Source organism: Monopterus albus, unplaced genomic scaffold (genome assembly GCF_001952655.1).
Source record: "Monopterus albus unplaced genomic scaffold, M_albus_1.0 scaffold470.1, whole genome shotgun sequence".
Lineage (NCBI taxonomy): Eukaryota > Metazoa > Chordata > Actinopteri > Synbranchiformes > Synbranchidae > Monopterus > Monopterus albus.
In genome coordinates this window covers 82,714-107,639 of record NW_018128350.1, presented here as the reverse complement: position 1 = coordinate 107,639, position 24,926 = coordinate 82,714, and the positions used below count along the sequence as shown (strand labels likewise).

The 24,926-nt window shown below is 42.7% G+C and overlaps 2 protein-coding genes across 5 annotated transcripts in view; one reads left to right on the top strand and one right to left on the bottom strand.

Moving 5' to 3' along the window:
* Positions 1–18,062, top strand: part of LOC109952528 (uncharacterized) — a 60,662-nt gene extending 42,600 nt beyond the window's left edge. For 3 of the 4 annotated variants that reach the window (XM_020587653.1, XM_020587655.1, XM_020587654.1), the window contains 5 exons: positions 11,410–11,480; positions 12,015–12,125; positions 12,211–12,308; positions 15,865–15,934; positions 16,870–18,062. In XM_020587653.1, coding sequence (XP_020443309.1) covers positions 11,410–11,480; positions 12,015–12,125; positions 12,211–12,308; positions 15,865–15,934; positions 16,870–17,121 — 602 coding nt within the window. In that variant the 3' untranslated portion in view covers positions 17,122–18,062. The remainder of the gene's footprint in view (positions 1–11,409; positions 11,481–12,014; positions 12,126–12,210; positions 12,309–15,864; positions 15,935–16,869) is intronic. The other variant, XM_020587656.1, reaches the window with a different exon arrangement.
* A 3,608-nt stretch (positions 18,063–21,670) lies between these two features.
* ascl1a (achaete-scute family bHLH transcription factor 1a) lies at positions 21,671–23,379 on the bottom strand. The gene is made up of 2 exons (XM_020587661.1): positions 22,623–23,379; positions 21,671–22,509 (listed from the first exon to the last, which is right to left on the bottom strand). Exon 1 carries the CDS (start codon positions 23,242–23,244, stop codon positions 22,636–22,638), a length of 609 nt encoding a protein of 202 aa, XP_020443317.1. The 5' UTR covers positions 23,245–23,379; the 3' UTR covers positions 21,671–22,509; positions 22,623–22,635.
* Positions 23,380–24,926: the final 1,547 nt, after the last annotated feature.

Here is a 24,926-nt window from a genome sequence, read left to right as displayed (position 1 = left end):
TTATAATAGCCATGTATCAAAATACTGAGAATAATGTACAATGTGACTGGGTTAGAGAATCATCAACTGAATTTATAGCTCTGGTCAACTTCACAGAGCTTTTATAGAGAGTTTCTGTTCACTGTTTAGCCAACCCACAGCTTGTTGGTGAACACAGCGGAGCATTTAGCAGCTCCAGAGCCAGACATTTTCCCTCAGGAGTTGGTAGAGACCAAAAAGAGAGCTAAAAGTGAGGGAAGATTGGACGTAGATTCATCAGGTGGACACACACACACAACACCCCAAATGAATGAACATGTTGCTGTGTAATTGCTGAATGGGTTAATAAGCATCTGTTTCCTAAGAATTTCAACAAAACTACTTAAAGGTTGAGGTTATTGCAGATATAAGAAGCATTTTTAAGGCCAGAGTTTTGGTTTAGATTTGAAGCAAGACTTTGTTACTTGTGAATTTAAGAAATAACAATATTCAAACTCGACTTTTCTCACTCACGGGTTTTGCCACTACAGCCTTAATGACCACTAGCATAATGAAGCTATTGCTGCATAACCTTTAACTAACCTTTTATATATTTTAGCATTTACCATTTTTCTTTGCTTGTCACTTGTGTCCACCACTGTTCAACAAATGTTATCTACAGTAGGTTCATGATTAAGAAGGATAAAGTCAGGATAAAGCTCATTGTTTGTATTTCAGTCCACATATCAAAAGGTTGTTGTGATTTATGCTGCAAGAAAGCACTGAATACCAGAATTTACAGTAAATTATTGTGGTACAGACACTTCAGAGAACAATTTATAATAGGAAGTAAAGTGAAAAGTGTGAAGACATGCAAACGTGCTGCTGATTATGTATCAGAATGCCTCTAAGTAAATTAAAAAAGTTAAATAACTGCCAATAGATTTTTCTATATCATATTATTGAAAATTAAGTTCTTCGTGATAGAATTGTATGTTTTGTGTGTTTGGGGTTCCTTTAGACACACAGTGACTGTGCTTGTGTTTATGGGTGTGGTGTGTTTACAAAGTGTGTCCTATCATATTTTGCTCCTGAGTGTTTGCCAGGTTTCTTTTGTTTTGCTGTGTGAGTCTTTGCACATGCACACAAATGTCTGTATCTGTGTGTGTGTGTGTGTGTGTTTGCTACCTCTCATCCAGACACTTGTAACTGTGGCCCTTCATTAGGCTCTGAAAGGCCTTACTGGTGATAATTGTCACTTTTTGGTCCAACACAGACCACTTGCCAAAAGATTCCCAAAATAGAGCCATCAGTCAGCGGCTGCTCGCAAGAGGCTTGTGTTTGGAGTCAACAATCAGAGGCGAGTACGAGCACAGTGAATATGTACATAAGCATAAAGAGTACATCAGAGATGAGTCAGGTCAAACCTGCTCCCACTGTGCCGGGAACATGATTTATATGGCACACACTTGGCTGCTGGTTGTTGAATTGTATGCCGGTACAGTGGCTGGTGTGAGGTCTGCACCTCCTCTGCTGCTGCTTAGTGCTGAGATCTTGCAATATCTTATAATGATCCAGGCTGTTAACGTTTTTATTGGAAGATCACTCACTCTTTGGCTGAATGGAATGAACATGAATACTAAGAAAATATAAATAATATAAGACAATGTTGTAATAATTACTATTAATTTGGCCCTCAGTAGTCTTGTTTACACATGACAATCCTCTCTGAGAAACGAGGACAGGATGAACTGCACAGTTCGATCAGTTTTACAGTCTCAACATGCATTTATTTAGACTTTTAAGAGCATTTTGTTCCTGAGCTTCACCTGTGGTGGACAGTATGGACTTAAGAGCATTTTGTTCCTGAGCTTCACCCGTGGTGGACAGTATGGAATAGTGCTTGGATAACAAGCACTATTCACTGATTGACACTGATGTCAAATTGCTGTGGTCTCCTTTGTGTAACCACAGCAGCTTAGCGTCTGGTGTGGTGTGAGGGACTCTGTGGTCCAAGGTCTCCAATGACTGTCAGTGTTGATATGGAACACCTGGCACCAAGGATCCAGCCTCGCTTTGACCCCGCCCGCCACCGGCCGATATTACAGTTTTCTATCTGTGGGCGGAGATCAGACCTAACTGTTGTTCTCAACTCACTGAGAGAGGAAAAAAGAAAAATAAAGCCTCGCAGGTAAACAAGAAAGACCAGTTGCTTCAAGGAGAGATGGAGGGAATTCGAAAGCAAGTTTGTGAACGTGTGTGTGTGTACGTGTGCAAGAGGATGTCCGTAGTGTGCGTTTGGGTACAGTGCTTTTATGTAACCCCTGTTTGTTCAGGCTTTGGTCTGGAATACCTCTATGTATTTACCATCAGTTCAGAATGACTAGGCAAACAAACAGCCCGCCTATTGATGAGCGGCAGCGTGGGATATGCCCGCTGTATTCAGAATAGAGAAAACAGGATGGGGTAGAGGGAGAGAGAGCAGAGTAAATCTGTCAGAGAGTCTATTATATGGTGTCCAAACAGAGAGCACCCTCCACAATGGCCTTATTAATGGTACAATGTCAAGGAGTGGCAGGGCAATAATAGCAGATGATTTTGCTTTGTGAGGTTATCTCAGGTGATCTGGTACTGCAGTATAGTAGATGATTTAGGGGGCATATCAGTGTGGATCTATGGCAGGAGCTGATTGGGTATAGGTAGTGCATGTGTGTGCAGAAAGCCTAAGTTGTGGATTGTGGTGAGGCTGATGGCGTGCAGCCAGAGACAGGAGTGTGGCCGCTACGTGTGTCTGTTTGTTTTCCTACCAGAGCTTTAAACCCCCCCCACACACACACACACACACAAACACGCACTCCTCAGTCTTTTCAGAGAAAGTGAGGGGGAGGAGTCGTGTTTTCATGGAGCAACAACAGCGCCTGCAGGAGAATACTATCGAATGCTGTCACCCTCTTTTTCGCTGTAGCACCCACTCATGTCAGAGCAGTATTTGTAAAATTATGGCTCCTGCTCTCTCTAAAAAGTCTTCCAACCTAAAAGACTAAATAGATTTGTTATTGCCTTTTGAAAACAACCCATATGACCAATACAGAAATTATTTTCAGGAACTTTTTTCCCTGATTTTCCACCTCCAGTGTGGAAGATGATGACAGCTGTCTGCTAGCGTGGCCTCTCTGATCAGGCTGCCATCGTACCACCTTATTCAAACTGTTTTATTGAGCATAGCCCAGCTCTTTATTACTTGACTTCAAGAGGTTACTGGACAGAAAAACTGAAACATAAAGAATTTTAGCTATTTAAACAGCAGCATTCTGGGCCAACTGAAGACGAGACAGGAAAGCATTGCTTTGTTTAGTCAATACTAGAGGTGATGAAGGCATGAATCGCCTTTTCAGAGTCACAAACAAAAAGGAAATGCCTGACTTTAGCTGAAAGTCTCAGCTGATAGATATATGCATAATAAATGCATACTCTTCATTTGTGGAAATGTGAAGTTAATACTGTTAACTGGTAACAGGGACTCCTTATAGGATCTGTTAAATCTGGGTGACATACAATATGTTTCTGATGTATCATAGCTGTAAATGGGAAATTTAGTTAAACATACATAATTTATTGAGTTTATTTCCTGATGATGATCACAACTAGCTTATTACCACTACATGTTCATACTTTTTCCCTCCTGCATGCTCGTCTAACTGCTTTATCAGTCTGCACAGTCACTGCTTCTGCACATCCTGCTGGTCTCCTGCATTCTGGCCTTTTGCTGTAACACTTTCATCAGATAAGATTTCCATCTTTGCCTTTGATGTGAAGCCTGTTCAAAATATCCCACAATACCTCATTCTATACTATTGTGAAATGATACGCTTGGCCGGCTTTGCACGTCTGCTTTGGTACTCAGTCCTCTCACCTCCTTATCTTGTAGCACTATACTTATGATTTATCGCTTTGTCTCATTGCATTCAGGCAGTAGATTTTTAGGATCGTCACATATTTAAGAAAACCTGAGACATTCCATAAACCTAATTCTCTGCACAGTTAGAGGTCAGTTTAGACTCTGTTTATCTATATGTGTGTGAAGGCTATTTGCTCTAAATTCACTCTCCTTATCACATATTTGAGAGCTGTCTGTGTGGGGTATGTTGCACTCTGACATTCTCCTGCTATTAAAAAGGGGCCACCTCCTCTCCGGTGCTGAATGTGACCTTTATTAAAGGCATTATGGGACACTTTATACAGTGCTGATGATGAACAGAAACAAAAGTCTGGGATTAAGCCGGAAAAAGAGCAGCAAACAAGTGAGCGTGTTTAAAATACAATCAACCCCTGTGCGTGTACTGTAAATAGCATCCCAGTTCAGACATTGTTTAGTTAGTTGTAGGTTGCTTTTTATATAGCTACACATTAGTAAGGCACCAAACTGGTTAGCAGGTCTGGATATGATTTCCAAATGTTCAGTACATTTGACAGTACAGTACCCGGACTTTGATACTGATGCCACGATCTTATGATGCTGTTACCTTGGGGGATATTTCTACAAATACATCTTTTAATTTACCAAAAGAAGTAACATTTCTCAAATGCTGAAGGTTTCCCACCTTTAGAAGACATCTGCAAAAACAAAAAGTAGCCTACATTTGGCAAAATTATAATGTGAAAAATATACGATCTGATCAGAGAATAAAAACACAAACTATAAATCTGATAGGCATTAGATGATAGCTTTCCATACTTGACAGTTTTTGATATGCTGTGCACGCTGTACTGTAGGAATGGATCATTTTCAGTAGTATTACAGGTGTAATGCCTGAGTTTCTGCACCAGTTCAGTAGGTTTTGTTGATGCCTTGTTTTGGGAAATATCAACATCATTGTTTACAAAACCTTTATTCACTTGACAAAAGAAGTCGTACCTCTCAAATATGTTAGTGAAAAGTTGTCTGGTGGCGTCTAACATTGGAAAAATGATCATTTAAATTCGGAACAACAGTGTCTGATCAGAAAATAACTAAGCATGTACCTGGCAATACCCAGTGCTAGAAATTTCATTTGAACTCCAAAAGCATGGAGGTTTGATACGCAGCCCTACCAGCCACTGGAAGAATTATAAATCATACACAGACGAGTACCAATAGTTGTCAGATGAGCAGTCAGCAGTGTTTCTCATCTGTCAGCTGCAGACATCGAAAATGACGTCTAAGTGTGTGTTAAATGAGTTGTGACCCACAGCTGTTTGCAGCCTGCGGACCAGTGCATGAGCAGTGACTCTGCAAGAGAAAAGGAACAAAACAGAAAAACAAATGCCAGTCAGAGAGTGAACCTCCCTGCTCATCATCATCATGGCCCCATTCTTCCTCTCTCAATTGCAACTGAATCACCTCGGTCTCATTACAGATTATGGCCTCAACTGAGTGACTCTCCCCTTTCTCTAGCCTTTCTCCACACATTCCCTCTCTTGATTAACATTTTCTGCTAGGCTTCACACCAAAGGCACAACCTGTGCGCTTTAAAGGCAGGGTAAAAAAAAAAAAAGCCATCAAGCGCTGGAGTGGAATCAGATAAGGCTATCAGGCAGGAGGCTTTACTGCCTTTCCTTTGTCCCTCTCCTGCACCAGTCCTTGCTGCTTGCTTCCTCCCTCAATCTCTCACTCCACTGCACCTTTTGTCCGGCCGATTCCCTGACGGAGTGCTCCCCTCAGCAGCCCCCGACCTTCTCCAGCACCACTTCACGGCAGCTCCTGTGTGTGTGTATGAGACACAGCAGCAGAGAGAGCAGCAGTGCAGACGAGAGCAAGCAAGGCTGCGGTTAGGGCTGATGTTGAGGTTGAACCCACTTCAACTGTACTTTCTTCAAAGAACAGCATTTAGTCTGCATTGTTGCAGAACAGTTTGATATTGATGACTTTACATCACAGTGTATCACGGGTAATAGTTTAAAGTCCCCATGTCCTGCTCAATCTGCTCATTTCCAGCCTTTTAATGTTTAATCCTGGGTACCTCTAGATTAGCTTGGCACCCCTCATAACTCCAAATGGTTTGGTCAGAACTATAAAACCAGAGAGCCTCTTCACATAGTTCATGAATGCTCACAGCTCCTGCTGCCAGTGTTGCATCAAAAGTGGACAGCACAACAAACTACAGCAGCATTAATTAATTAGAATGTCTCCTCCATACATAGGTAAACAACATAATGTACTGATGAAAAGAGATGGGTGACACTCTAAACAAAGCGGGTAGTTGTGAAACCCCATATTTTAACTGCCATAATATAGACATGGTAACTTCTCCAGCCTTACAACAATTCTCTCTAATGTCCATTGTTGCCTTGTTTTTGTAACGTGTGTTTTTTAAACTTACCGTTAAGTCCCAATGAGTAGTGGAAACATCGATCCCTTCCAAGTAGCTCCAAGATCGGTAAATCCAACCGGTGGTCGCTGCGTCTTCCCCTACATGACCACATACAGTCCCAAAGTAGTGAAACTAAATTCAACAGGTAGTGTAGCGCCGACAATAACATCATGGATCGTTAACCAGCAACACATCACATACATCAGACACACTGGCTGCAAGCAGTCAAGACAAACAGATTGTGCTCCGGGGGAATCCAGTGTTGATGAGCTGATCATTCACTGCCGCGGGGGCTTCACAGGCCGACTGCTTGTAGGTTAGACCCATCAGGTAAAACAGAGAGTCCCTGTACAGGAACATTCCTGGACAGCAGGAGGGAAAATATATCCACAAAACTGGGCGCAGTTGAAAAATTCCGCTTTAACAATGGCACCATGGATGTCAGGCAAGATCACGCAAACGCACAAGTGTCTGGATTTAATGCCCATTCAAGAAAATCGTTAAATTATCATGTACTACTTAATTTTGTTAGAAAAAAAGTCTTGCAAGAGAGAGAGTTTGTGAGACTTGTATAAACCAAGTTGGTTCTGCATAGAATTACTAGAACATCTCATTTTTTGAGCTTTTGGTCATGTCCAAGATGATAATTCACTGTTATAAAATTGTAGACAAGTCAGAAAACAAAAAATATAACACCGGCATTAAGATTGGATATTACTGGAACACAGTGGGAAACTTCAAAACACTATGGATCTGTCAGTACGAAACATAAAAAATCAACATTAGGTTGCTTTAAAAGTCTGTGTTGTTAGACTGAGTGAGGTCAGCACAGATCACTGCCAACGCATCTCCAGATGGTCTGTGAGTCCCCCCTCAGACTGCCCTTTTGAAAAAAAAAAAAAAAAAAGAGAAGGTGGATCTATTCATTCTGTCACACAAGCTGCCATTTCATTTTAGCAGATTGACCAGTGCACTGATCCAGCCACTGTGTGACTCTGTGTGTCTTTTGAAGAGAGAGGACTTTAAATCCCTGCTCGATCTCATGTAGGCTCAGCAGCGGCTGCGTGTGTGACTCCAGATCCTCATCCTGCAGCCTCTTCTCATCACAGATATTTGCAAACAGATGCGTAGAGCCAGCCTGCAGGTTTTTTGATCAATCAAGCTTTAACAAGTCAAGTTGACTAGATGCGAATGTAACATTTTGCATGTGAAAAGACGAGGCTATGGCAGGCCTGGTTTTGATTAGGCCTAAGCTGATAAATGGCAGATTCAAACGGCCCCCCTGCTATTGCAGAGAAACCCCAGAGGTCCAGGGGTTTAAGTCCAGACTGATATCAACTCTGCTGCTCCTCTTTCTTCTGCAAACCAATGAATAGATCCATTATTCAGTAGACTCATTCTCATCTCCTAAATTGAAGTGGCAGCAGCTTAAAAGGCCCCATTTTCCCCCACCCCTTTTTTCCAAGTCTCTCTCCCTCTTAAATGTACCCGCTGAAGTATTCATGGGTGTCCTTTGCATCAGTTTGTGCCCATCATATAATCATTGTTTTTTTATTTGAGGATATGCATTGATCATTATATTTAAGCCTAGTAAATATTTAACTGTTTTTGTCTGATAAGAGCAAAAGGATTATGATCAAAAAAGTTATAAAATTCCACAAAGTGATTAAAAAACGAGTTTTATTTACTGCATTTTTTTAAGAAAACAGCTGCTTATTTCTGTGGCTCATGCATAATAATCAGTGTAATAATCAGTTAAATCACACAACTGAAAAGGCAAAAAGCTGAGCTGAGGTGTTATTAGATGTACACGTAGGACTACAACTAATCATTAGATTTATATTCAGGTAATATGCCAATTTTTTTTCTGATTGTTCGATGAAACCACTTTCTCAGAGCTCGAGGTGACATAAAAAAAAAAAAAGCCATCAAGCGCTGGAGTGGAATCAGATAAGGCTATCAGGCAGGAGGCTTTACTGCCTTTCCTTTGTCCCTCTCCTGCACCAGTCCTTGCTGCTTGCTTCCTCCCTCAATCTCTCACTCCACTGCACCTTTTGTCCGGCCGATTCCCTGACGGAGTGCTCCCCTCAGCAGCCCCCGACCTTCTCCAGCACCACTTCACGGCAGCTCCTGTGTGTGTGTATGAGACACAGCAGCAGAGAGAGCAGCAGTGCAGACGAGAGCAAGCAAGGCTGCGGTCAGGGCTGATGTTGAGGTTGAACCCACTTCAACTGTACTTTCTTCAAAGAACAGCATTTAGTCTGCATTGTTGCAGAACAGTTTGATATTGATGACTTTACATCACAGTGTATCACGGGTAATAGTTTAAAGTCCCCATGTCCTGCTCAATCTGCTCATTTCCAGCCTTTTAATGTTTAATCCTGGGTACCTCTAGATTAGCTTGGCACCCCTCATAACTCCAAATGGTTTGGTCAGAACTATAAAACCAGAGAGCCTCTTCACATAGTTCATGAATGCTCACAGCTCCTGCTGCCAGTGTTGCATCAAAAGTGGACAGCACAACAAACTACAGCAGCATTAATTAATTAGAATGTCTCCTCCATACATAGGTAAACAACATAATGTACTGATGAAAAGAGATGGGTGACACTCTAAACAAAGCGGGTAGTTGTGAAACCCCATATTTTAACTGCCATAATATAGACATGGTAACTTCTCCAGCCTTACAACAATTCTCTCTAATGTCCATTGTTGCCTTGTTTTTGTAACGTGTGTTTTTTAAACTTACCGTTAAGTCCCAATGAGTAGTGGAAACATCGATCCCTTCCAAGTAGCTCCAAGATCGGTAAATCCAACCGGTGGTCGCTGCGTCTTCCCCTACATGACCACATACAGTCCCAAAGTAGTGAAACTAAATTCAACAGGTAGTGTAGCGCCGACAATAACATCATGGATCGTTAACCAGCAACACATCACATACATCAGACACACTGGCTGCAAGCAGTCAAGACAAACAGATTGTGCTCCGGGGGAATCCAGTGTTGATGAGCTGATCATTCACTGCCGCGGGGGCTTCACAGGCCGACTGCTTGTAGGTTAGACCCATCAGGTAAAACAGAGAGTCCCTGTACAGGAACATTCCTGGACAGCAGGAGGGAAAATATATCCACAAAACTGGGCGCAGTTGAAAAATTCCGCTTTAACAATGGCACCATGGATGTCAGGCAAGATCACGTAAACGCACAAGTGTCTGGATTTTAATGCCCATTCAAGAAAATCGTTAAATTATCATGTACTACTTAATTTTGTTAGAAAAAAAAGTCTCGCAAGAGAGAGTTTGTGAGACTTGTATAAACCAAGTCTTGGAAAAAAAAAAAAAAAAAAAGAGAAGGTGGATCTATTCATTCTGTCACACAAGCTGCCATTTCATTTTAGCAGATTGACCAGTGCACTGATCCAGCCACTGTGTGACTCTGTGTGTCTTTTGAAGAGAGAGGACTTTAAATCCCTGCTCGATCTCATGTAGGCTCAGCAGCGGCTGCGTGTGTGACTCCAGATCCTCATCCTGCAGCCTCTTCTCATCACAGATATTTGCAAACAGATGCGTAGAGCCAGCCTGCAGGTTTTTTGATCAATCAAGCTTTAACAAGTCAAGTTGACTAGATGCGAATGTAACATTTTGCATGTGAAAAGACGAGGCTATGGCAGGCCTGGTTTTGATTAGGCCTAAGCTGATAAATGGCAGATTCAAACGGCCCCCCTGCTATTGCAGAGAAACCCCAGAGGTCCAGGGGTTTAAGTCCAGACTGATATCAACTCTGCTGCTCCTCTTTCTTCTGCAAACCAATGAATAGATCCATTATTCAGTAGACTCATTCTCATCTCCTAAATTGAAGTGGCAGCAGCTTAAAAGGCCCCATTTTCCCCCACCCCTTTTTTCCAAGTCTCTCTCCCTCTTAAATGTACCCGCTGAAGTATTCATGGGTGTCCTTTGCATCAGTTTGTGCCCATCATATAATCATTGTTTTTTTATTTGAGGATATGCATTGATCATTATATTTAAGCCTAGTAAATATTTAACTGTTTTTGTCTGATAAGAGCAAAAGGATTATGATCAAAAAAGTTATAAAATGCCACAAAGTGATTAAAAAACGAATTTTATTTACTGCATTTTTTTAAGAAAACAGCTGCTTATTTCTGTGGCTCATGCATAATAATCAGTGTAATAATCAGTTAAATCACACAACTGAAAAGGCAAAAAGCTGAGCTGAGGTGTTATTAGATGTACACGTAGGACTACAACTAATCATTAGATTTATATTCAGGTAATATGCCAATTTTTTTTCTGATTGTTCGATGAAACCACTATTTCTCAGAGCTCGAGGTGACATCTTCATGTGTCTTGCTTTGTCCAAGTAACAGTGCAAAACACAAAGTCAGTTTTCTTTTACATAAAACAAATAAAATACATCTGAGAACCTGGAACAACAAAACAATTTTTTACTTTTGCTAGAAAAAAGTGTTTCCGATTAATTTTCTGATGATCAACTAATCGATCATTTGTTTCGACTCTGCTTAGAGGTCAGAATTTGTCTCTTCTGTTGCTTTGTTGGCCCAAATATTTTTCTAGTTTCTTACTCAGTCACTATTACTGCTTCTTCATGTTGTAATCATCTGCTGCAAGATATTCACTCACAGTAGATACTGTACCTCCGTCATGATAAAGCAGAATAATTTGGTTAGTTTTAGGTTCTTGACTGCTGCGACTTCCCCAGCATCTCTTCGTCTCACTTTCTCTATAAAAAGAAAAAGAGCCAAGTGCCACTCTGCCCCCACACCTCTACCCCCACCCCACCCCCCCCCCGCCCCGCCACAGATCATGGCCAACAGGACACAGTGTGAACCACTCACCCGCCCTGACCCCAGTGTGGCCACAGGAAAGAAATATTGCCCTAATCTACTCTGCACACACACACACAGAGCAGCCTAAACTGGAAATCTCAGTTTTATTTGCGATTACATAGAACAACTGACCATTTTTTCTGCTGAAATGTTGTTTGTGTGCAGTTAGAAAGTACAGTTAACATGCATTTTCCAAGCTCTGCAGATTTATCTTTGTCTTCTTCTCTCCTCCTTCCAGTCGACTTTTTGGCAAAGTATTGCATTTTCAGTCAGGAGAAGCTGGCGGAGTACAAAAGAGCTTTTGAAGCAGTAAGTGAAAAGAGATTTAAACCCTTTAATTCCTTTTTGGGGGTGTGGGGATTCACTTTGCCTGACTGTAATATGTTGCAGTCCATTTCAAAAATACATGATTCTCAAACACTCTGAGAATGAATTCATCATTTGCTCTACAAATATGGGAAATGTGAGATATAAATCACTTTTTTGTTCAACCAGTGAGCCAAAGTTATTCAGTGTATCATCACAGACAAACAGTATTTACATTTAAAAGACCAGAGAATTTGAAGCATTTTTGCTTAAAAATGTCTTAAATTACTAATTTATTATTAAAATATGATACATTTTTATTATATTTCTGATCGTCAAGAAACTTTCATTCTTACAGTATATTCACTTTTCTGAAGCTTGTTCAAATTTTTTAGACACTTTTACGTCTAAAAACCTCGGCAGATCTTCCAAATGAAGCAAGGGTTCATAAGTGGCTTGTTTCAAAGGGTCACAGTAGTGACAGGGAAGCAGTGATCTAGATGATGATGATGACACTGTTGGTGGTCTTTATCGCAGGAGGACAGTGATGGTGACGGCTACATTTCCTGCCTTCAGGTTCTGCTTGCTCTTAAAAACATCATCCCCCCAGAACTGCTGTCTGATGAAGAGGAGATCTACGTCTACAGGGTCAGCTCTCACTGCGTCTGTACATATGCACAGCTGTATTCACATCCATGCAGCCCTAACACATCGTTTGTCAAATCTCCCTTAGATCTTGGAGATGGTGGACTTCAGAGTGACAGATGGGCTTGTCGACCTGAGGCTCTTTGCTGTCATCGCTAGTCTGGCACAAAAAATAGCCACCATGGAGTAAGTGACCATCAGCAGACACACTCCTCACTCCTCAGTGAAGCTGAGAGAGGAGTCACTGACCTCCCATAAATAGGAATACGAGTGTCCCCTGATTTTGCCATCGTGTGTGGGTCTCTCTTTGATCCTCTTTGCCTTGTGTTTTGAAACAATTATATACGACTCTAGAGGTCAAAGTAATGACTTTGGATCCAATCATGACCTATACATTATTAATTCACTGTTTGGTTGACCAACAGAAAATGAATGATGATTGAAATTAGTCATTTAACCATTTGGTAAGAAGGAGTTTTTTGCAGTGAGGAGACTTGTGGTGGGCATTTTTTCAGATTTCTGGCATTTTGTAGACAAAACAATTGATCTGTAATGGGAATAATTACAAAATGCAGCTTGCGTGAACAGTATACAGAGGTCATACATATATATACAGTATATATACATATATGTCCATTATACAAATGATTTATGTATCTAAATTGCTTTTGTCAAAGCAGTTGCCCATTCAACAATAAAATAATAAATAAATAATAATCAATAACCAAACTATTTTGATAATCAAAACTTTTTTTCCAGTACATTTTAATGAAAATGCCTGCTGTAAAATGTTTTGGCTCCAGACAATGACAACATTTGAGAATGTTAACTTATTCTATGGGAAATTATGATGAATCAATGATGAAAATAGTGGTTAGCTGCAGTCCTGGACTGAATCCAGCAAACCATCACTCTGATTGGCCTCAGCATCCCTGTGTCTCTACAAAAAGCCCCATATGCTGCATATTCCCACACACAGTGCCTTTTTCCTGCCTCAGGGTTTATAGCTTCCTACAGGCAGGAGTGTGTGGAGCCAAGTCTGCTCCGGAGGTCTCCCAGGGTCAAGGCCTGCTCCCAAAGCCCTTGCCCCAGAGTGAGAGCTCCCTGCCAGCGAGGACAGGGCCAGGGTCATGGGTCCTTAGATTTATGGCCAGCCCTTTGTTTTGTGTATTAGAGGAGGCCTGTAGACCGACTGCTTCACCAGGGTGTCTGCGCTGTAGAGAAGCAATTATAGTAATGATAATGAATGTCCATATTAAACCTCTTTCCAAAAAACTCATTTTTTTCAGTTTAAATAATGAGAGAAGATCAGCGTGCATGATGCCAGGTCCAGCACAAGGAGAAAACAATAGCATCCTTCTGTCATCTCATCCCATCTGAATTAAACTGATCCTCTTACCTGCATCAGTTAATGCCATCTTAGACATGAGCTGCAACTGTAGTTACACAATCAGCCTTTCTGATCATGGAAGGTTTTGAAATCAGAGGAGGTGTATCCCAGATGTTTATTAATATTTCCTCCAGTTTTACCTTGCATTAATCGCACCCTTTCTTTTCAACTTTCACTGTCCATCCCTCTTATGTCTCTCATCTCTCCAGCCGCCTCTCCCCCTCACCCTCTGTCCTGTGCTGTTTTGGCCCCTGATTCAGCCCATCTGTCCCTGTGCAGCATTATGCTCCTCAACAAGTCCACCTCACACAGCGCCACATTCCCTCAGGGGAAGTCATACGATCTGTCCAGCAGTGTGTGGCTATAGAGAATTCCCAAACAGCATCATTGGAGCTGTCATATTCATTATTATCATCGCCTCTTGTTTTTTGTGTTGGATTTGTGAGCATACATATGTGCACTGAGTCTCCTTGTTCCTAGAAACGTACTGGACTGAATGAATCAGCAAAGGAAGGAGACATGAGACAGCAGAATCTAGATTTACCTTCTGCTGTATGAACTTCCTGACGGTATGAGGGCGTCCTCTTCCCGAGAGGTTCCCCTTACCCAGCTTCACTGCAGCCTTCTCAAAAATACCCCAAAACAACTCTCAGTTCTGTCAAAACAAACTAGGTCAGAGTATGTTTTTCACCCCCCACCTCACTGTATACCAGCTCACCAATGAGGAGACCGCCAACATTTTTGGCGAGAAGTCTGCTGTGTTGGCCACAGCAGGGTGCCAGAGCAGGGCTGAGAAAAGAAATAGGTTAGTCTGCTATTATCCTTGCTGGGGTCCATCACTGGTCCCCTAGCCTCTCGTTTTTGCAAACCATTATCACACCACTGTCCTTAGCACACCAGCATTTGGACTCTTTTACTGCAAACCAAGTGCAATTAATGATCATTAGGTTCCCTGTTTTTGCTTCATCCCCATCCCCCAGCACCCTGGTTGGGGCCAATCCTGGTACTGGGAGCACTCAAGCATGCATTGTACTCGATGGCCTAGTGCTTGGCCATTCTCTGCTTTAGCACGCCTCCTCAGCGAGGAGGGGCTCATTAACAGTGTGTGCTCATTAGAGAAGGGACCACTGTCGCTGTGCCACACGCTGGACGGGAGAACTCTGTCCCGACACAATCAGTTGTGTCTCCCTCTAATTATCCGAGTGGACCTAGATTTTGTTGGTTTGCAAGTGGTCTCAGATTGCAGCAGAGTGTGCCCCAGATACTTATTACCCCCCACACAAACCCTGCTCACCCTGCTTCAGCTACTTCCACACCCACTGTCCCAGACCAGAGCATTTTTATCCGTTACTGTGGTGGGATGTCCCCGTGTGCCCGTGCATTGTTTGGCAGCTAGGCTACTGTGAGCAACCACAATGGCCTCAGAACACTTTACCATCACATCTCTGCAAACACAGCATCGCACCGGACAGATCCGCCAAAAAAATCACCCACCCTGACCACCAGACTGTTCTAACTGTGCCTGCAGTGGAAACCAAAGTATCTGTAAACACTCCGGACAGATTTTACACTGATAAAAACACAAAATATATATATTTTTTGATTCACCACGTTTGAACAAATGTACACTGCCCTTATTTTACACTTCAAGTTCATTTCAAGATTTGACATTCAAAGAATTTTATTAACCACAGAGTCAAATTGCTTAGTATTATTTTATGTATGTTATGTACTGCTAATCTACTGTAGTTGTGTAATGTCTGCTGTGGCTCTGGAGGCAGCTTTTCAAAGGCTGAAAAATAGGAAGAGGTCAAGTTTATAGCAGAAAATCTGCATTACAGAATGAGGGTGTGGAATTTGAATGATAAGGCAGGCAGGATGTAATAAGAGATGCGTCTGAGTTGCATTCTGGGAAGTGTAGGATCCATCACACTAGGGACTAAAAAAACTAAATAATCTTTCTTAATTTACTATTTCTCTTGCATGTCCCCCAACTTTATAAAAATGCTATTGTAAAACTGTGGAATACTTATTTAAAAACTATGCTCAAATTTCAGAGGGGGCAGCACGGTGGCGCAGTGGTTAGCACTGTTACCTCACAGCAAGAAGGTTCCGGGTTCAGGGTTCAGGCCCCACCCGGGACCCTTTTGTGTGGAGTTTGCATGTTCTCTCTCCCCGTGCTTGTGTGGGTTCTCTCCGGGTACTCCGGCTTCCTCCCACAGTCCAAAGGCATGCAGCTTAGTTTGATTGGTGTCTCTAAATTGCCCATTGGAGTGCATGTGCCTGTGTGTGGTTGTTTGTCTGTGTGTGGGGTTTTAACATTTAAGGTTTTACTTTGCTGTTTTCTTACAGTGAGTTTATGCGATCGCTGATCAGCAGCATGGACTTTCGCTCTCTTGAAGTGAGGCTCTTTAAAGTGAAGGTAATGTCAAGGTTTTTTCTAGCTTTCCCATGCATCCTACATGTCTGCAGGCTATTATGTGCATGAACACCTCGCCACCACATGAACTGAATTTGTTTTTCAAAAGGTGCACTTGATTACCTCCATGCAACATCAGATTAACTCTCACATTAGTCACATTCATGCCACAAACACGACCTCTGCCACTCTTTCATGGCTCCACAGGCATAATTATAATGAAATAAATACTCGTAAACACTTTGAAGAGCAATTCCAAGACATGCTTTGTAAAGCTAGCTTTTTTATGAGAGGCAATCAACCCTCATGCATAGAAATGAGGGAAGCAAGCCAGAGAGAGAAAGAGAGGGCTGCTTTTCCCTTTTCATAGATTAGCACAGCCCTAATCTCATTAAAGTGCCCAGCAGTGAACACTCCGTCCACTCCGCCCAGCCCTGTAATCAGGCTGAGACACACAGCTCATCTAAGATGGACTGGGACTAGCCTACCAGCTGGCTGCTCACAGGCTGGCCCAGCCCTCATTCATACAAGGAAGTACTGAGCTACTGAAAGGCAGGAGGAGCATGAAAGCCTGGTGGCCATGGGTTTGGAAACTGAGCCCCTGACCAGGTAGGGAAGGCTTTGTAATTATAGAGCTGTTAGGGATAGGGTTGTTAACTGGAGAGGTTGGTGGGGGGGATGGGCTAATTGCCAGAAGGATTATTCCCCCTGTCTCCCAACAATTATTACCTAGACTGCATTAACTGTGAAAACAGGTGCACTCAAACAAGACTAGAAACACGCTGAGGTAATCTGAGGCGACCCTAAAGAGCAAACACACAAAACAGAGTCCTACTCACACATGAACATACACCCACACACTCACAACTGTGCTGAGAACAAGTCCAGAGCCGGTTTTCTTGTTTTTAACTTTATTTATGTCTAATGTAAACATCTAGCAACTGTTCCTGTTCCTGCTGGAGGAGCAGCCAGGAGACACGAGAGCTCAGCAGGGCTTCATAAGTGCTGAGCAGCTGCTTCTGGAACTAAAGGTTGGGGGCATCTATCTGGAGCAGGAGGCAGCCATCAGACTGGAGCTGCAGCACATTCCCCCTCTGGACCTGCTGGACTTCCTTGCCTACCTGCCTCTCTTCATGCTCATTCACAAGTCAGTCATCTCCAACCCTCTCAATGATCCCAGCAACCTCTAACCTGAGTCACCACACTGTCTGCCTGGCGAGGCACAGGTATCAGCATTACTGTCACCACCATTACCAGTGTTGAAACCTTGTGCAAAAAAGATACATGAGAAACTGAGAAGTAAAAGCCCATATAACACTAATAGACTCAATTTAAAATTTTAAAATGTATGAAAGCTGTACACTGTTTGTTTGGTAAACTGCCAATTTGTGCTGCTGACTGATAGCAAGCTATTATCTTAGCTTCAACTTTTACTTAGTGTAAGCTACTCCATAAAAGAGCAGTGGCTTCCAGACAGTTATTAAACAGGAATCAGTGGTACCAATATGTCTTTTGAGCAAAATGTAAATACTTGTTCCATAAAGCTAACAAGCTAACAAGTTTGCTAAGTGACCGTTAACCAGCTTGTTGGCTTGGAAAGCTTTATTTTCCCTCTTCATAAGCCTTTTACGTAATTAAATGGTGTGCAGTGGTGAACAGGAAAATAAGATAAATAGTAGAGAGAAAATACAGAGATGCTCCAGGACCTTTGTGACTGACTAGCACAAACCTCGTATAATAGCAATTAGCTCACTAGCAGCTCAGCCACCGGCTCTGTTTTGTATACTCCCTGTGTGACCAAGCTTCATAACAAAGTATTTGCAAAGACACTCAAATTAATTTCACTTTCTGTTGTGTCCAGGTCTTTATTAGTTGATTGTGGGGAGGTCATAACTAAGGGTGAAATGAATGGTGTAAGAAACTGTTTTCTCTTATGTCAGTACATCTGCACCAGAAACCAGTGTCATCCTGTGAAGCAACCAGCACACATTCAAAAACCATTGGTCATCTATCCAGCCATCCATCCATTATCTATACCACAGATTCCTGAATAGGTTCGACATTGGGCGAAAGGCGGGGTCCACCCTGGACAGGTCACCAGTCTATCACAGGGCTGACATGTAGACAAACAACCACATACACTCACTCACTCCTACAGGCAATTCAGAGTCACCAGTCAACGTAAGCTGGAGTACCCAGGGAGAACCCACGCAGGCACAGGGAGAACATGCAAGGCCCCGGGTCAGCCGCGGCTTGAACCCAGAACCTTCTTGCTGTGAGGCAACAGCTAACCATTGCGCTGCTGTGCTGCCGCCAGTGGAGGGTCTTCTGTTTTTCAAACACACAATGTAAATCACTGAGTTCTTCCAAACAACAGAGGTGCTTCATCAGAACCATAGTTTTACACACTAACAATAAAAACATGTGCCAAAAGTTACTGAAAGAGCAGAGACAACTGTAAATTACAAGTGATGAATTTAGTGCTGTAGTGAAACCAGCCGACTAAAGTAGAGTGATAGTTGTACTGGACTTTTACATTTAATACACAGAGGTGACTGACAACTGAATGATACCTAATGATTAGTTTCATGATGCCATATGAATGTTAATAAGGACTTCGCAGGAACTTTAATAGATTATTCAGTCCAACACACCTCCCCCCATATATGTAAAGAAAACCCTACAAGGAAAGAAAACAGTAGTGGACTTCTGTTGTTTCTGTTGGATACATGGATCTTTTCAGAGATGTGAAGCTGTCTATGGTCCTGAAATGTTCTGCAGCTGTCAGTGTTTTCATTTTTCACTCTAGAGGCACTGCAGAACAATCATACTGGCTGAATTAGTTTTAAAAAACACCTGTGACCAAACTGCCCTGACACTCCGGGGGTGTGGTTCATGTACAATTTCTGATGCAACAGCTGCTTATTGTGCAGCAAAAAACAGCATCTGAGCAGGTAGAATCAAAAACTGCCATCCTCTTCTGTCCGGCTTAATCAGCACTGATGAATGATATTCAATAAGATATTCAACTAATATAGTTTGAGCCATTGTTTTGGCTCAGTTTGCCAATTAGATATGGCCCTGCACTCCTGCAGTTCATACACGCTTGACAGACTGTGACAGAGTAAAACATAATGGGCTCTGACAGGCAGCAAACCAGGACTGTTGGATCAGCGTCGTCCTGTACGCAGCATATGTCCTCACATAGAGCCCAGATGTACGAGAGAAAACTGATGGTAAACCTTTTAAAGTGACTGCATTTTGAATTTTGTTGTTGATGAAAACATGCTTTGATGTTAAATAAAGATTGTTATCAGTGTTGGTATCCTCGCCTACTTCTGCATTTGGTCAACAGCACTCTTCCTTATTTGACTGTGGCTTTTAGGAATGTCACACTCATGTAATTAAAGTGAACCAAAAACATAATTAGACAATTTGTATGTGTTACAATCTACTGCTACTATGCTATGGAGTTTATGATGACTTATAATGGTTTTATTACAGATTTTAATTGACTGAAGCATCTCTGGGAAGGGCTTGAACATTACCTAAATACTTCAGTGATGTATGCATTTAGTATGTATTCCCAGTTGCATACTGTTGGGTGGTTGCATCATTGTGAAGATTTAGCTCTAAGTGTCAGTTTGCAGGTAGAAATAAAGTGGTGAAGAGTTCATTTGGGCTTCGTAATGTGCTCTTCTTCCAATGTAATAATAACAACAAATGGAAATGTTGTGAGACTTTGAGAAGTAGACATGACTGGTATGAAAACACACCCCCTGCCCTAACTCTCAGCTACATTTGAATCTCAGAATATTCAACTAGATTACTTTATTTGTCCTCAAGGGGGAATTCACCAGTGTTTATATACAGTACATATTTAACTGTATCCCATGGGTCACGTGAGTGGGTGTGCACTTGGGTGGCAGTTGCAGGTGTGTTGTATGTTTTTCACTGTGTTTAACATTGTCTTTATTAATGTCTTTTTGTTATTTCAGATTATTTGTTTGTGATTTTACTGGATAAACCAAAGATGTTGCCGTGAATCTCATAGTTTTGCTGAGTGCTGTGTTAAAAGCCCAGCTAATAGTGTATGGTTCAGAAAACACAGACATTCATAAATATCAGCTGCAGGTTCCCTGTTACCTTCACTGGCTCCTGATTTATTGTTAAACTGGTAGCTTGAAAAAAGCCACAGTGCCTCTGTCCTTAACAAGTCCCACTTACTTTGTCCTTTTTAATGTTTCTAGAATTAGTCTGTGTATGAAAAGACCTGTTACTTAATTTGGGAGTGGTAACAAGTTCACTGGTTCAGATTGAAACCAGTCATATTTAACTGCTGTCAGGTGAAATCAGGTGACCTTTTCTCAATCTCTTTACATCTCTCACTCAACCAGATCATTTTGCCTCATATATAATTACTGTGCTGCTGTAATATACACAAACTGAGGAGACAGTAGTGATGAAAGTCTCAGAAGTCAATTGGTACAAATTTGCAGATGTTTTCTACTAATTTTTAGTTTTTACTGTTTTCCTGCGAGTCACACTGGAGTTGCAGCACTGTTCATTCTTCAGTGGACCCCCACCCCCACTCACCCCCTGATGGTCCATGAACCATCCAAGAACAGCGCCTGCACATATTGTGCAATGAACCTTAAACACAACACGAGATTTTGCCGTTTATGTCTTTGTGATTCAATTTAATTTCTTCTTAAAGTTAGAGTCAAATATGTGGGTTTTTAAATTTAGCATAATGTATAGGTTGTAAAACAAAAAAAGAAACAAAAGCAGCCACACTATCTTAACTGGTGCCACCCCGTTTTTCCCTTCCTAGGTGGTGACTGTTCCGCGGCATGCTTCTGTCAGGAGGCACACGCCACCAGCCAATTCAGCTCCGTGTCTCAGCTCGACCACCACACAAACTCCATTCACTCATTAAACCAGACACGCGTCCGGCTGCAGCCCCTGTCGTACCTGTCAAACTTAGTTTGGCAGAAACATAAGCCCTGCCTCGAAATCTGTTGGTGATCGTAAAGGTTAATCAGTCCAGTGACATTCCCTCCATCCGCTAATTTAAAGGACACCATCAAAATAAACACACTGTTCTGCCTCCTCCAACTTTGTTTACACGCACGGTCTTCAGTTCCTCTTGGAGTCGTGCAGTGTGAGGCGTTTTAACTTGACAGACTTTGTCTTCTGAACTGTTGTTAGCTGTGCTAGCTGTGCTAGCATTTGTTCATTAAACCTGCTTTTCTTCAGAGAAAGAAATGCTTCATCAGTACTTCTGTGATACAGCTGCTTGTTTCGTACAAGGTTGAAAACTGATAACATTGGATGCTCTGAAATACACAGGGAGCACTTCCATTTTACGCACTTGTGCCACCGCATGTGCTTTTTGCGCTTGCGCGAAATTGACCCCTTTTGTAAGCTGTCCAGCATTACAAGAGACACAACAGAGTGGGACACTGAGAGCTTAGGTCGGGGACGGGTGGCTATGGGCTTCAGAGGCACCGTGTGTTACATTTCAAAAGAGTAAGAACATATACGTGCGTAAAATGTGCGCAGAAAGTAGTGCTTCTTTTTTCTTTTTGTCCCTGTTATGTGGCGTGTTCATTTCCCCCTCCAAGTAGCTACCACCCACATGTTGAAAGCCACCACTACATCTCTGCATTTATGTTAAAATAAACCCAAAATTAAGACATGGAAAATAAATCAGTAGCAAATTATTTTATTCTTGACTAGAGAGTAGAAAATATGGATATAAGATTTCTTTTCAACATCTGTTTATGTGAAGACAGTATAGAGCTGGCAGTATAAAGAGACGATACGTTCTGTTTGGACAATAGCTGCATAAGTTTTGGTCATAGTGAACTTGATGACAATGCAATAACATAGTTTTGCTATTAAATAAGACACATTGGTGCTAAAATAAAAAGTGGGAGTATCAAACTCCTTCTGGAAACCTTATGAACAGAAGAGCCAAAGAATAATACGTCTACATAGGCAGGAGGTATAGAAGCAACTTCGTTATATTTAGACAAAATATATACAAAAGGATGTGTACAAAACATCTATAAATCTCTTACATACAAAAATATCTTAATATATTTCCAAAAAAGCGTTTGATATAGAATTTCATAGAATAAATCCGGAATCTTGGAAGCATTTTCTGAATTAAAACGTCTGAGAGGTTTACCAAAGCGTTGGTGTTCTGTGATTGGATTTAGCATAGTTGAAGAGCGACGTATTAAATAATGTTTTTAATGCGCTGCTGAAGAGCATGAATTCACTTTAGGGTTAGGCTTTATCATGGGCAAATGCACAGAAGCTCGGATTCCCACGCTGTCAGGAGACACGTTTTCCTTGAGTCTTTTGGCGCTGATCTCTGGCCTGATTTCCCCCGTGTTCTCAGGACGTTAAGGCCATGTCTGTCTGTCTGTCTGTCTGTCTGTCTGTTTGTCTGTCTGACAGTCTGGGAGGACCAGAACGCATGTACAGTGCATCTTGATCTTGAGGACACCCAGCCTCATCCGGGACCATCCCAAGCGCACAACAGTAAATTGAGTTGATCCGTGGTTCTGTGGGGAGAAGACGAACAGAAATGTTAACTGACTGTTCAGGGTATTTATTCACAAATGTTTGTCTGTCACAGTGTCTGATGATAACTGGATTTGATTCGCTCTATTTTTACCTTATATAGATGCTCAGAACCAGTTGGTAAAGTCTAGCAGCTCTTGCTCTTCTGGGCTGAGGGGGTCGTAGGAACCCTCGTCGGATGAGTAGGAGGACACCGGTGAACCTGCCATGGAGTTCATATCAGCGGAGTATCCCTGCGACATGGTGGGTGACAGGACGCCGGACTGAAAAGCCGCGCTCACCGCGTCGTGTTCGTCCAGCAGCTGCTGCAAGGCACGGATGTACTCCACGGCTGAGCGCAGCGTCTCCACTTTGCTCATCTTCTTGTTGGCAGCGCCGTTGGGGACGTGCTCCCGAAGCGTGGCGAAGCCGTTGTTGACCAGTTTCACCCGGTTGCGCTCCCTCTCGTTCCTCCGGGCCACTGCATGCGGCTGTTGCTGAGGAAGAGTGTAGCCGAAACCCGCGAAATTTAACCTCCGCTTGCACCTCAGCAGCTCCGGAGAGGCGGAGCGCTGCCTCTTGAGCTGCTTGGACACCGACTTCCCGCTGCTCTGGCTGCTGCCGCTTGGGCTCAGCTGGATGCTCTGGGACGCCGCGGCGGAAAAGAAGCAAGCGGGAGGCATGAGTTGCTGCTGGCTGACGTTAATTTCCATCTTGGCTGTGAGGTCCATTCCCATTAAAAACACAAACTGATAAAGAAATCACCAGGTCTCGAGGCGGTGTGTCCCGCTCGTGCCGTTCACGTGGTGTGGCCGCTTGACGCGCACTTGTTTCAGAGGGGGCGTCCGCTGGGCTGCTGCCTCGCGCGCTCCTCAAAGCTGCACTGAGCCCTTGAGAAAAGACGCCACTGCTTTTCAATGCGTTTGGATGAGGGACTGGCCACGCCCTCCGGTCGCGTGGATTCACCTTGCTCCTGTCCCGGTGCCGGTGCGTTGCGCGCGCCTGACGCGTGCCACTTGAAGCACTAAACAAACAGAGTTTTTTTCTTTCTATCTATCATGGGTGTCAGTAAGAGTGCGGCACAACACAGAGAAACGTTTTTAACACAGAACAAGATGTTGACAACAATAAAACCCAGAGCGCTGTAAACCAACATTCATTATTCTTGCTCATATTTTGATACTGATGAATGAAAATCAACAGGTTATACAACTTTTATGACTTTAGTATTTCCTAGTTTTGTCATTGTTTTGAGGACCGGCTATAATAAAGGTGTGGGTGCATTTCGGGATCGTTTTACAAATAAATTATAACTTGGATCACTTATCGGCCCAAATACCAATCGGATCCTTAACATTCGTATCCCAGGTGAACGTTTTCAAAATGAAAAGAGTGTGCGGACTTTCCCTTCAATCAACTGACGCACAATGAGTTGGCTGTGATGGAAAATGGTAGTTTCACTTCAGCAGGGGACACCAACACAAAAATACTATCGGATGTGCTTTCACGAGTGTTGCTCTTTGTAGAACTGTTTTCGAGTTTGTGCTTAAAAGAACAGGTGATAACATTCTTTTTTACAATATAAACATCCACTTTTCATGGGGGAAAGGCAGTTAAGGGGCGTTAAAATGACATGACCTGTGGAGTGCAGCAAACAAAATCTTCACCATTTGTGTCTTTATCTTCTCTGTTGTGCAGCTCTGGACCAAACTGTGGTGCTGAAACACAGCTCAACCCGCCGCGAACTGTTCCAGCATCCAGACGCTCCTCATGCTGGAGTTTATCTCAGAGCTCTGCATGTAAATCAATTGCTCGCTTGCGTTTCAGCTCCAACACAGTCTAGTTTTGTTGTTAACGTTACAGACGCGTCTCATTTGAGGGACTATTGTGCATCCGAGGCTGAATTTTCTACTTTGATTATAGCAGATCATCAGCCCTTCACAGGCGGAACGGAGGAGCGCAAATCTGCGGAGGGGCCCCGAGAAGCAGTTTGTAGGAGGCTTTGTGTATGATTTGACACACCCGGTATGGTTACAGTAGCGTGGACGCGGTGTGTTCTGTCGATTATTGTCGTGGAGAATAATAAAATACGTCTTTCAGCAAGAGACAAAAACAGAACCAAACTCTTAGGCTGCCCTCTCTGTTTCCCTGTGTGTCTGCGTGCGCAGTACCTGGACGTGCAACACCAGCGAAATTTTAATAAAAGGCTCCATGCATGCGGGTGCACATGTTTTCAATTTCTATACATGAGGTTTTTCTCTGTTTGTCTTTCCGTGCGTGTGCAAATATCCTCCCCTCCCCCTTCTCTTCCCTGAAGAGGGGATTGTAATAAATTGTGCAATTTTTCTGCGTTGGCAGTGGCATTCAAAATCAGGCTTGCATTGAGGGACCAGCCCCCAGCCCTGTCCCGCCCCCTCCA